General features: G+C 40.9%; 2 protein-coding genes across 6 annotated transcripts in view; both read left to right on the forward strand.

Annotated features, from left to right (window-relative positions):
• The first annotated feature begins 6476 nt into the window (after positions 1-6476).
• Positions 6477-10023, forward strand: LOC308076148 (tumor necrosis factor receptor superfamily member EDAR-like). Its single transcript, XM_080416271.1, has 11 exons — positions 6477-6548; positions 6712-6763; positions 7071-7184; positions 7339-7517; positions 7648-7769; positions 7891-7941; positions 8042-8152; positions 8532-8688; positions 8802-8946; positions 9139-9178; positions 9471-10023. The coding sequence occupies exons 1-11, from the start codon at positions 6526-6528 to the stop codon at positions 9737-9739; spliced, it is 1263 nt and encodes a 420-aa protein (XP_080272397.1). The 5' UTR covers positions 6477-6525; the 3' UTR covers positions 9740-10023.
• Positions 10024-12167: 2144 nt separating this feature from the next.
• Positions 12168-14042, forward strand: part of map7d3 (MAP7 domain containing 3) — a 41749-nt gene continuing 39874 nt past the window's right edge. For all 5 annotated transcript variants that reach the window (XM_080416987.1, XM_080416988.1, XM_080416990.1 and 2 more), the window contains exon 1: positions 12168-12295. In XM_080416987.1, the coding sequence (XP_080273113.1) occupies positions 12250-12295 (46 nt within the window). In that variant the 5' untranslated portion in view covers positions 12168-12249. The remainder of the gene's footprint in view (positions 12296-14042) is intronic.

A 14042-nucleotide genomic window follows, 5' to 3' on the forward strand; every position in this document is an offset into this window, starting at 1 on the left:
GCGTCTACCTGTGGAAAATCAAGCTGTCTCTTAATATTGATGTACCTGAGCTTGCATTACGAGGGTATTATTACCCTCCCAGCAGGTCTGGCTGTAAGACAACACAGATAACAGAGATTAACAACGGGGACATCTTTCCTCATTGTGCTCATCACAGTAAACCTTATAGATATGGCCAAACACAGCACAGCAAATAATTCAAATGTACTCAACGGACACTCCAGTGTCTGGGCAAACTATCTGCTGACAGTGATGCGAATGTCTGAACATGTAGGTGCTTTTGCATAATATGTGAAAGGTAAAGCAAATAAACACACACACACACACACACACACACACACACACACACACACACACACACACACACACACACACACACACACACACACACACACACACACACACACACACACACACACTCAAACAAAACAGTCACTGAAGCAGCATTTTCAAATATTTTTTAAGAAGCCAACCCAGAGTTCCAAGATGAATAATGTTCTGTTACCTTTCTGATGACACAAAGACGTCATGAATAATGTTCTGTTACCTTTCTGATGACACAAAAACGTCATGCATCGAAATGTTCAGAGAGAAAATGCTCTTGAGCTGATGGAAGAAAGAAAATATGCAACTAATTTGAATATATCTCTGCAATGCCTTGTTTTGAATATCAGTCACAGCTGAATGTTATTAACACAATGACACATTTAACTGGTCATTGTACTCTCCGTACCCAGGTTCTGATGATTCTCTCCAGAGATTTAATGGGCACAGTCACAGGCTTGGGATGATGATGTGCAATGGACACCCGCATTCTTATCTTGTAGAACGGCCATGCTGAAAAAATTATGCGAAAAATAATTCAGATTCAGCAAATTGAATGTAATGGGCTGGAGGCATAATGTGCAATATTCCCCTAGGGAAGTAGTTAGATAAATTGGTTTGTTCTGACAGGGACATGGTTCAGTTCCTGCTGGATTTATGATCTGAGGCAATGTTCCCATGCTATGGTTACTGAACAGCCTGCTGGGCTCCTCAGGGCCACTGTTCCAACTATGCGGTAGGTTATTTCCCTGTAAATGTTAAAGCCTAATTTCGTCGGATGACCCTGTTGCTCATCGAAAATAACTGATTTCCTTTTCTAAGTTTTCTTTTTGGCATTTTTATGCTTTATTTCAGAAAGGTCAGTGTAGGGAGACAGGAAACCAAGGGCAGAGATAGAGGAGAGTCATGTGAGAGAAGACAGGGGTTGAATTCCAACCCAAGTTCTCACGGTCACAAGGAGTGGTCTGGGCACTAACTGGATGATTCACCAGCCACCCAACTGATTTTCAACTGTAAAACACAATGTGCATTATGATTTCACTTGTTTTCTGCGAATGACACAGTCCTATGATGAATTAGCCTATAAATTAGGTTTACGGGTAATTCAATGTACAGCTTAGTACAGACTATAATAAATCACAGCTCAAGATTGGAGCGACACAATAGAATAACAATGAAGACTAAAAGAGTAGCATAATGAAACAAGGCAGAAAGTGTAGTCATTCACCACAGCGGAGCGTGTTGTCAGGTTGAGGAGAGCAGCTGTGGTCCCAGTGTTGGTAGTCCCAGCTCACCACGTCTCCATCTGCACAACTCTGCCTGTTAAGTTCCTCAGCGCTCCACTCCCTGGCCCACATCCTGAACAGGCCGATCTCCCCGACGAGGCTTGCTCCATTCTCTGGTTTCAGCTCCCCACTCTCCATGTTGTGAGACATCCCCAAAGTGAGGGTGCCGTTTTGGGCCAGCCACAGGGGGGACGTGGCATTCAAAGACTCATCTGTGTAACCGGTTCCATTGACGTATAGCTGGAGCCGCCGTCTGTGGCCGGACCACGTAAGACAGACAGTATGCCAGACATACAGCTGCAGTTCCAGTTTCAAGTGCCAATCTTCCCCGAATAGCCATGCCACTATGTATTCACCTTTGCCACGCAGTCCAAGCTCAATGTGACTTGCCCCTGGACCTTTGTAAACAAAACCAGTCCATTCTGTACCAATATTGCGACGTAAGAGCACACAGACCGTCAGTTCCTCCAGTGCAGGCACTGCAACCTGTGGGTCCAAACGCCACACACATGGCCGACCGCTGAACACAACTTTCTTACCCCACAGACTGGGCCTGGCAGAGAGGGCTGAAAACAGCACAGAGTGAAGACAAACGATGTAGGCCTACATCGAATTGTGAATGTGCTGGAAATAACATGAGATTACCATGTACATTACTGTAGTAATTAGTGAGACTATCACATTAAGATTGCCACAAACGCATTTTCTTTTTCTATTGTTGGTCAACATTATTACATATTAAGTAAACGTATATTGTATACACTAATATTTAATCATTTAGTACAAATAAATATAACATCTAAAATCAAGAATACAATATCAAACAATGTGTAATTAAAAAAATGGTCTGATACCTATACCTGTGCCCAGGATACACAGAGAGAGCTGTATATACAGGCAGATGAACATAGCAAAGGGGTTGCTGACTGATGCCATGCCAGCTCTAACAGATAAAAAAGGAGAACTGTCAATGGTAGATTAATAAAGAGGAACATTGGAAGGAATAAGGAACTATGTTTCATTTTATATACACAAGTAAACCATTTAAAATGACTTTCTCATTTTCTGTGGACTAAAGGTATGACTTACCAGTGTCACGCCCCTCCCCTGACCCAATCGATCTGTAGGTTAAGTTGTTATGTGAGAAATAAAGTATTCCAACAGCAACCCCTGCGATGCGGAGTGCGCCATGGGTCTACTGCTCTATAAGCAGACCTCCCCGCCCTGTCTATTTTGTAACCTGAGTTACTCATTAATCACTGGCAATAAACATAACTAACATAGGACCCATGACGCTCAATCCATTACTTGAGTAATTAGATTCTTCACTGGCAGGTGAAAATTTAACAAGTGACCGTGTTGTTGGAGCCCATTCACTGAGATATAGGCTATTTGACCTGACTTTAGTGTCTAGTCTGAGGATGCCAGTATAGTTCTATGTCCTGACTTGGGCATGTCATTATAGGTGAACACATTTTCACAAAAAAATACAATTCAAATGTCAAACATTTTGTCAAATGTAAAAACAAAAAAAGAGATTTACAAGCAGATTTACAAGCTTGTGAACTTGTAGAAAAAACATTTTTGCAATTTGTCAGTAATTGCTAAGTAATTAACGGGATATAGAGAAACGATATTCATATTTGCACAGCACACAGGTGCGACACAAATGCAGTCTTTTGTCTACAAATCACAATAATATGAGATATTTTCTTCCTCTTTTCATTTGCATTTCCTGAATGGTGAATGCTTCTGATGGCAGACATAATTCTGATGCGGTTTCAAAGCAAGAAGATAAGATGACAAGGGCTATGATGCTGCTTATGTACAGAACATAACTGGAAGATTAGCAAACACAAGCCTTATCATTTGAGTTAGACATAATTACTGCTTAGCCAGAGACAACAGAATCTAGTGTTTACAGTGTGTACAGTGCGTGTGTGTGCGTGTATCCGTGCGTGCTTGCGTGCGTGTGTGTGTTCCATATGTCAGGCTGCAGAGATAAATGTACCGTAAACAGCTGTTTCTTTGATGAATCAGAATGAGGCTTCACTGACTCAAAACACATGTAATTAGCTTTCCAGTGTGAAGCCCGTCTGCTGGGCCTGCATTGCTTGGTTGCTCGATTAGTTGGGCCATCCAGCACTTAGTTTGGTCCTATACAACATGTCTTGAAAACCACTGGTTGGATTGTCATGAAATTTGCTGTGCACCTTCATCAGAATTTGATGTATTTATAACTTTATTGTCACATGACACGATTACATTAGTACTGGCAGCTGATAGTAGCCAGGTGTGGCGCTCCCTATGGGCGCTCCACCTCAGCAATCTGACTCCCACGTTCTCTGCTGATATACCGACAATAAGCCCCTCCAACCCATTTACCTACTTACTGTCAAAATAGAATGGGTGGATTCAACTTTGCCATGACACTTGCTGAGCACGTTCAATCTCCAGATGAACTCTAGTCTCACATGGTCTTATGTCATCAGTTCCAGTGACAGACGGTCTGAATCACAAGTAAACATGGATGGCTTTTGCCAGCTAAGTCAGGTATGCCTCTGATTGGCAGGGCTGTAATGGAAGTCCATGGTTGGTCAATGTATGTCTGTCAGTCTGTCACACATTATGTTTTGTTTTTTGTTGTTGTTTTGCAGTTACTCCACCCTAAAATGACTTTTTTTCCTACTCTAGGTCTACTAGGGGTCCAGGATTAACAACAGCAAATATATTAAACAAATCCATTTATAAACTCCAATACAGCTCTCAGAGTACAGTCCAAGTTTCTTGTGTCCAGTCCATGTCCTTTTGGGATAAACACTTTTGGGATAAACCATCTCATGCACTAATCATAGACATATACAGAGCTGTAGGCACTAATGAGGCACATGCCTGGGCGTGCCTGTGGACTTCAACAGGTGAGTTCAAGGTGAGTTCAATGCACAGACAGGCTTGCCAGGCATGTGTGTCATTAGTGCATGAGATTGTTTACTGCCAGAAGTGTTAAAAATACTAAGGTTTTTGTGAATATGTGGTGTTTTGGAGGTAAGAAGAATGTGGACTGGATACAAGACACTTGGATTATACTCTGAGAGCCGTGTTGGAGTTTATAAACTGATTTTGTATAGTTTTGCTGTTGTTAATCCTAGCTCCCTATTTTCTTCAATTCATTAAGTATTTGAATACTTGATGATTATTACCGGATTAATTATGTGTTAATCCGGTAATGTTTTATTTGACAGTCCACTAATTACCAGATATTTATGAGGAAAGTAGATAGTAGTCAAATATAATTACTTGGAAAGCAATCTCAGAACCCATCGTATGTCTGTGTAGAGATTACTAGGAAAGTACCCAAGAAATTGATAGTAAATACAACATCATTCCTAGTAAGTACATGGAAACCTAATGGAAACTACACCTACCCGGAAACAAATAAAATAGGCCTATAGCCTAGTTATTAGAAACTATCTAAATACATGGATAGTGTGAGTAGTACTATTATAAGTACAAATCTAAAAATGAGAGTCAATTGTTTGTCAATACATATGTATTTATTTTCATTATTATTATTATTAACATTATAGATTTTTACCTTTCAACTGTGTGTGTAGGGGGGTACAATCGTAAAACAGTTGGTCGAAACTAATTAATGGATCCTATTAGGCCACTAAAGGACAGTGACCAAATAAATGTATAGTAATTATTACACAATTTTCGAGTAAGTAATATGGGAACATACTTGAGAATAAGAAATAAGTAGCAGGAAAGAACTTTCTTACAGATTATACATAGTCTACACAGTACCTTGGATATGATAAGTACCCGATTGATTGATTCCTGATACTTCTGACTTTCTGTATTCTGTATGCTAAACAACTATTAGGACTTTGAAATAATGCCATTCATATTTCCCTATAAATACCAGGCACTTTCATTACTGAGTGTACACTACATTTCCTACTAAGTCTACCTTTAGATCACTTTCCCAAAAAGTGGGTCGGGCCCATGTTTGGGTCGCGGGCACATTTTTATGGAGTAAAATATCACCCTTTTTTCGTTTCCTACATAAAATAATATTATTGTTATTTCTATATATTTTATATTTTTATATTTTTGAGGACCCAGTATGTTCTATTAGTAAACGTTTTTTTGACTTGAGGAGGGACATTGACATTTGTGGCTCTCTACTACCACTCTGTGGTCACACAGTACAGTGCCACAGTGCTGTCTTGACTCCAGGCCTTTACTAGTTCAGCTGGACAGTTAACCCCCTTATAACACGTCTCAATTCGAGCCTCTGTATGATGTTTCTTGCCAGCAACTGACTGGAGAGTTATTTTGGTAAAGGTACACATGCACGGTTGCACACACACACACACACACACACACACACACACACACACACACACACACACACACACACACACACACACACACACACACACACACACACACACACACACACACCTCAAACTGACAAACACAAGTCTCTTTGTGAAAAGGGTTTCACAAGGGGTTCATTCATACATTTTAATAACTTACCTGTTACAACCTCCCCCCCTCCCCCCAACCATGAAAAAAAAGGTAGAGCCAACGCAGGAGGGTTCCCCAGGGATGGAACGTGAGAAGGCCGGGTGTGACGCGGGCGGGGGTGTCCTGGTTGAGAGCAAGTGTGGGCCCTGTGTTGGCGGATGGTGTTGGCGGGGAACCTCTCCTGCGTCACAGGGGAGGAACGTCAGCCGGTGAAGGACAAGGGGGTTTCCCGTGGATGTTTCCCACCCCTTAAGCCCCACTGGATGGGAGGAGCCTGTGTTGGGAGGCAAACCATTTTGCCACAGGGTAGCTGCAAGTCAATAGCTATAGTCCACATTCTGTGTAAGATATACAGCAGGCTTACTGCTCAATTAATTGTATGGATACCATGAAACTCAGCAGGTAAGGTAAGAACACACTTACTGCCTGACTAAACTGGATTTTGTTTTTATTGCACTCAACTTTAAATATAGATGTCGCCAATAAGGAATAGTTATCACTTTTGTACATTTATTCAAGTGTAGCTTATCATCTGTCAAACATATTTTGCTTTCCCATAATGCAGGACCATGGACAGTTTTTCAATGGAGATTTGTCTCCACATTGTTCTCCTCATGGTAGGTGTCCATTATCACCCTGGGTTTGAGATGTCTTTACCTCACATAACGCCTGTTTGTCATGTGCCATGTGCATCAGTGCTTACATAGTGTTTGGTCTTTTTTTTTTATATTGTAAGTTGACTATGCTTAGATGCCTATTTAAATGTGTTTTTATTGATGTCTCTATGAGAGCTGCTGTAACACCTTAATTTCCCCTCGGAAACTACCTACCTACCTACCTACCTACTATACCTACCTACCTACCTACCTACCTACCTACCTACCTACCTACCTACACACAGTGTTCATGTGTGTATGTCTGCAGGCTTGGTGTGCGCTGGCAGTGTCTGAGCCCGGCTGTGATCAAACAGAGTTCTTACACACCAATGGCACCTGTGTGGAGTGTCCTGTATGCGGGCCAGGAGAACAGCTGTCTCAGGTAAGACATGACACACAGCAATTGTCATCAGTGCAGTATTTGCTTCATTGTTGTTGTTGTTGTTTTTTGTTTTGTGTATTTATCTCCTTCTTTTTCTGTCCATCAATCTGTGCGTCTCCATGGCCATGGCTGTCCATTATTCACCCTGTCCTAGGACTGTGGTTTCGGGGATGGTGGAGAGGGGCTGTGCATAGCATGTCCTGAGGGACAGTTCAGCCCGGAGACTGGTTTGGATCCTTGCTGGCGCTGTACCCAGTGTAGTCTACTGAACCGCCAGCAGAGAGCAGCATGCTCACCTGTTAGCAATGCCCTGTGTGGACACTGCCGCCCAGGGTGAGCAGCAGGGGCCAGTGTGGGCCACACACAGTGCCAGTCATTGATCAGTGTACACTCACCTTGCTGTGTTAACATGCAAGCATATGCATACATGGGTGAACTCATATGTCTCTTTTTTCCTGTGCAGGTATTATGAGCTCAGGAGCATGACAGGAGAGGTAGAGCTAGCATGCGTGCCTTGTTACAGGCACAGCAGGGCCACAGTTCGAAAAGAGTGCTTGTCATTCAAACTTCAAGCTTCTAAAACAGGTAATAATCCCAAGATCAAACCAACGCCTGCAGAACTACGATGTTATATACTCTGTAAGGGTTTTTATTGATTGAGAATGTGTCCAATAATTTGAAATGTATTATGTGTGTTCTCTCCCAGGGATTGCGGTAACCATGTCCAGGAGAGATATGAAAGACCTTACAGAGGAGAGTGAGTAATCACAAAGATTTTCAAAGTCAACATGATGGTACCCTGTGTACCTTTTGTGCACAGTGGTATTCAATTTTCTATTTGTTTGTGTTTGATCAAGGGACAAAGACCATTTCTGTTTCAATGGTTCTCGTTGGATCTGCCACAGCATGCTCCACCTTCCTGCTAATTCTGTTGCTCTGGGCCTTCCTACTCGCCTTTGAGAGATTCAGTAAGTTCAACTTTGAACTCTTCTCACTTCCTAAAGTTGTTTGTGTCTCTCAAGTTTTCTTAATTAAATGTGTTTGATAGATTTGTTGAATGCTTTATTTTTTTAGAGTACACTACAGGCAGTACAACGGGTTAAAAACATGTGAAATGGATGACCAAAGGCTTTGTTTCCAATGTGGTCTAACTTTAACCACTTGAACCCTAGAATCCCTATTCTGGGGGCAAACATTTGGTGAACATTTTGCAGAAATAGCAGATCTACAAGCTCACAACGCATCGCAACGCAATGCGTTTTTCGGCAAAGACATTTGGTCAAGAGGGAAAAAAGGAGGGGACTTTGGTCAACCATAGGGTTTAAGTGGTTTTAACTGTGCGTTCAGAACAGGTGCCTGAGTACTGGCCTGAACCTGAAGGGCTGTTCTCCAGGGCAGAGCCAGACTGTCTGCTGCACTCAACCCACCCAAGTCACTCCGAGACAGCAGTGAAATGCCCGGAGGCCCCTTCACTGATGTTCACTCCAGCTGAAGATCCCCTCAGGTGCCTTGAAAAGAAGTGCATTATGAAACAGCTCAACATAATGACCGTTTGTTTCACTTGCATATTTTCCCCATACAACACATGACAATTTAATGCTATACCTCTCTACACAGAGGCCCTAGCTCAATGAGCCACGAGAATGAGGTTCAACCTGCCTCTATCGTCATTAACGTCACCACCAACATCAAGCCCTCCGGTCAGAATGCAGAGGACAACCTCAGGGAAGGACGAGAAGGAGGCCCCTACTCTATGGGGGAGGTACTTATTTTAGTCATATTCATCATAAGAATAGATGTAGCAAAGCATTTAATGTTGGAAACCAAAGGCACAGTTAACATGTTTATTGTACAGGTTGTATAATATTGTACCATATTCTATCAAGGTACAGTATGCAAGTAGAATAACTTGCTTTTCCTTCCTAACTGGTTTTCTTTCCAATGTCAACATCAGATGGAACAGAAACTACACCAAATATGGGAGGTGGCTCAAGGTATGTTTTTCTTTCAAGCCATAGTGAAAGTTCCTTAACCACTTAAGCCCTATGTCGTACGACGGTGTCGCGCAAAAATAGCCAATCTACAAGCTCACAACGCTTCATATTGTGACGGTTGTGAGCTTGTAGATCTTATAAAGAATGTTTATCATAATTTCGCCTACAGTATAATGACATACCCAAAATAGGTTCTTGACACATGTATGCAGTATATACACAACGTACTGTATATTATACTGTCTTGGTAAGTACACAAGTGATAATTTATCCATCTGTTGTGTGGACCCAGGTCAGGGAATCGATATGCTGGACTATGACACCGTCCAGGATCTGTCTCTACTGCTTGGCTCCACCAGTCAGGGCGGCACGCTGAGGAGACTGGGACGTTCCTTGGGCGTCCCCCCCCAGGTCATCGTTCATCTCCACGGTTTCCAGGACCTCTTCCAGTATCTGCGGACCTCCACTTATATTCTTCTGCCCCAACTGGCCCAAGCTGCTGCACTGTTGCCCAGCCCTGAAGTTGTTGCGAGGATACATCGAGCTGTGGTTAACAAGTGATGTTGAACGCCACTGGGATGTGTTGCCATGACTTGAACCATAGATCACCTCTGTGATCGGCTTTTGGACAACTGTACATTATGGGTAGCCGGATTGCCCACTTCATCTAATAGTTGTACTTATTTTTATACAGAAGATAACGCCACAGAAATGAACTGAATTAACAGGTTGGAAGAGTTCCGTGTGCAAATGAACACAATATCTTTAACTTCAACCTATGACACTTGATCGTGTCTCTAGGCTATAGTTTGTTAATGTGTACTTGTAAAATAGTCTGTTTTCCTTGGTGATCTGAATAAAGCATTTGTCTACCCATTTTTTTTCAACTGCAAAATTGTTAAAAGAATAATTTTTTTTAGAATAATGGAAATGTCAGATAATGAAACATTGACCGGTATACTATTGGGTGTTATTGTTATACCCAATAGTTATTGATATACTGTAAGATATACAGTATATCTTAGTATATAACATACATTTTCCTCTCCAAGCCTGCCATTGTGTGTAATGTGAGTGTTAAATAACATACTGCTCTGTATTATTCAGGGCAGTGCAACTGTACCCTACGTGTGGTGTTTCTTCCTGTTTACCATGTAAAATAGATGAGAGTCCCTCTGGCTAAGGCATGTGAGATAGGCTCGCACAGAGGATACAGTGTTCGCGGAAAGAACGAGAACACAGACAGAGCCCTGGGAAAGTATGTTGTTTCCTTATTGGGAGGTGTTCACCGACTAATTCGGTTTTTCTATCCAGTTCCTCTCAGACACTTCAGCAACTGCAATAAGGTGAGCTCTCTAATTCTTTTCTTTGAGTCTTCCTCCACAGTCCACACTGCATTAGGATAGATTACACCAACAGGGAGGTAGAGGAAACATATCCCTTAGGCCTACAAATACTGTTCATATCACTGAATGTTTCCAAGAAGGTTGCAGTTACCCTACTACAGTATGTTATTCTGCACCTTTCTGTGGACCTTTTCTGAATTCTAAAATTACAATGTTTTATGGAATGGGAAATTACTTTGATGTGGGTTTCTGCTCAGATATGCAGTTTGCGTCATTTAACTTAACTGAAAAGATCATGTGTTCTTGGTGTGTTTTACTATTCTTTGCACAGTTATATGAAATGAATATACCGTATTATTTATTTATGACTATTGGGTAAGGGAGGGTGCAATTGTACGAAGCCTATATGAACGCTAGGTGTCGCTATTGACCACCGTAGCAATTTTCGCTGTCCACGTTCCCGTGTGTCGGGTGTCGGGTGTCCGGGAGGTTTGATTTACTTCCCATGGCCCGGGCGGACGGATGTGCTGTCATTGGCTAGTCTAGAGTTGACACAAAAAAATACATGTAGCTATATATAATAAATTATATATCTGACTTTAAACTGATAAAGACATGTATTCGTATATAATTATAGTTGAATTAAACGTGTGCAGTGCTAAACAACCACGCCTGGAACTTCATCAGTTTCGAGGGGCAAGCCAAGGCTATTTGGCCTTTTGGTATTTAAATTATTTGAGGGCATATGAGAGGCCAAATGGTACATAGGGAATCAGCAGGGCCATCCAATAAAAAAAGCAATGATTTGGGAAACAAAATAATGAATTGATGATTTTATTTTAAATACATAGCATGGTGAATGAATGAATGAATGGAGATGTTTGTTTATTTCACAAAATGGGCCAAACGGAATTCTTGCCCTGATAACTATAAAGTGAATGTCTTCCCCTTGAAAGATATCTGTAAACCTATACTCCTATACTCTATCTATATACATCTTATATATATTATATAGAGATAAGATGTATATAGATAGAGTATGGGTATGGGAGTATAGGTATACAGATATCATAGGATTTATATGATATAAAGTTACATTTGTAATTGTTTGTATGGATTATGAATGTTAAATAAGACTGGGGTATAGGAGTAAATAAGTTTTGCTTCTTCCTACTGTTTTTGAACATGTTGGGGATGATCAATGATCGCATTTTAAATGTTTTTGTTTACTTCACTTTTATTTTTTATTTTTACATGATGTCTTTGTTATTGGTTCTTGTTTTATTTTACCTGTAAGTTCAAAATAAAGTAAATCAAATCAAATCAAATCAAAAGATCTTCAACATAAACGGGTATAATGCTGTCCATGATTACAAATGTGGAAAACGGTATCACAGAGTAATGTATTATTCTATTTTCCAATGCTATCGACTGTCAGCATCCTTCATGAATTGAATAAACAGGACCAAAAAACTGTGTTATCCTTTTAACAATCATTGTAAACCGTTACCTCTGTACAAATTGCAAACTGTTAATAAAGTATTCAATCAATCAATCAATCGAGGTTGTCATGACAACCAAGCAGCCAATCACAGTGCATCCACCCATCCAGGCTATGGGATGTAGCCTGCACTGTCGTCCTACCCGGGTTGCCAAGTGTTGCGCGCCTCTGCTTTAGAGGAAAAAAAATAGAAGAAAAAAATAGAGAAGGCAAACTTCATAGAAATGGCGGAGAGTTCATCGTCTCTCAAAGGCTTACGAGCCCAAATGGGTAAGAAAATTTAATTATTTCTGCAACCGTCACCACCCAGCAACGGAGTCTAAACTACTTTGAGATGTGTGCAGCCGGTACCGCTTTATTTGAAGGAGTTTGAACGGGTTAGCTTCTGTGGCTAGCTGTAGCTGGCCGGTGTTCACTGTTCCGGCCGGTTATCTGCAGTGTTGCCATGTCCGCTTGTTATAAGCTACTTTGGGCGTGTTGTTTTTCTGTAAAATTGCTTGTAAATATTGGTGGGTTGCGGTTTTTTGGGCTTGTTTCTTCTAAAGTGCACTTTAAAAAAAGTGAAACAAGTAGGCTTGCATACAATTAAAAAAAATTAATGTAAACCAGTGGTTCTCAAATATTTTCATAAATGTTTTGTGCCACAGGGAGCATTTGTGCTGTTAGTATGTTTCAAAAACATATTCCAAATATTCCACATTTTATTGCAAGAGTTTTTGAAAATAGCAGCTCGACTAGCTTCGCACGCGACGCGTTGTGAGCTTGTAACGCCTATTATCAAATAGCTGATGCATTTAGGTTTAAAGTGCTCATGTGGCCCAAGTTGCTTCTTTTGGGCTTGTTTTCCTAGACCTGGTTGCTTATTTCTCTCACAAAACATGGCAACACTGGTTATCTGCTGACAATGGACAGGGTGGAAGTCCTCATCTAGTTAGTAACGTGAACGTAACAGTCTTTATGCTAACATAAACGTTAGTGAACAGTCATCTTAACAGTAATCTATTCTTCTCTAGGTAACATTAACGTTAGTGAAAAGTCATCTAGACCACGTTAACCTTAGTACACACACAGTCATCTGACCCTGCTGCCTTTTATAAGTAGACACAACCAAAAAACTGCCAAATATTCAGCCAAAAAAACTATAAACCATTCATTTTTGTCTGGTTAAGAAACGGTAGCCTGCCTAACTACACAAGTCAGTCAACGATTCGTGGTGTCCCAAGACAATCGGTTGACATACCATGATTAAGCTAGTTATTATATGCAACATTTTAAGATACTAACGTTAATTTAAAAACAATGCAAGTTGGTTCTTTTTATGATAGGAACCAGAGAAGCTAGATTAAGTATTGGCTAGTATGCACGTCAAAGTATCTCTGATAATCTGATCGAAATTAAACTGCCCTCTTCTTCTTCACAAATAGTTTATAGGGTATATGGAACGTGTGTTACAGTCATCATCAGTGTACAGACTAGAATAGCAGATAGTCAGTTAAAGAACTTCTACTGATTATCAGGAGTAATGTCATAGTATTCTACTCTCTTCTAACTATCAGGAGTAATGTCATAGTATTCTACTCTCTTCTAACTTTAGACATTTCTTCTTGCTATTACCATAGTCATTAGCCCACATTGAAACATATTTGTTGACATATGGCACAGCCCAGTGAGTCCCATCTAGACAGGGCAGCTATAGCTATATAACAATGTCTGACCTGAATTTTAGATAAAGCTGCTGGTTCAGACAGTGAAAGACATGATTTAAGGATAAGGCCATATGACTTGTCTCGGATGCAGAGATAAGAGTTGTTTGCCCCTTGGTCGGAGACTAGCACCTACATTTCACAATGATATCAAAAAATAAAGCTTTTTGTTGTGTGTTTTTGTAAGTGGCATTATTGCCTCAGCAGAATTTCTTTGAAAGCTTCTCATCTATTCCTCACCATGGCCTCTTCCTGAGTGGAAGCCAAAGGCACAGATGTTTACTGTGTCTCTGCATCAGAATGTCTGAATGCCC

This window comes from Gymnoscopelus braueri, assembly GCF_963280865.1.
Source record: "Gymnoscopelus braueri genome assembly, chromosome: 20".
NCBI classification, from domain to species: Eukaryota; Metazoa; Chordata; class Actinopteri; order Myctophiformes; family Myctophidae; genus Gymnoscopelus; species Gymnoscopelus braueri.

Excerpts from the sequence above, each read along its gene's own strand:
- LOC308076148 (XM_080416271.1), top strand. The coding sequence starts at position 6,526 with ATGGATACCATGAAACTCAGCAG. Across the intron at positions 7,518-7,647 it reads TGTGGACACTGCCGCCCAGG|GTATTATGAGCTCAGGAGCA; the intron begins GTGAGCAGCAGG and ends TTTCCTGTGCAG. Across the intron at positions 8,947-9,138 it reads GCCCCTACTCTATGGGGGAG|ATGGAACAGAAACTACACCA; the intron begins GTACTTATTTTA and ends TGTCAACATCAG.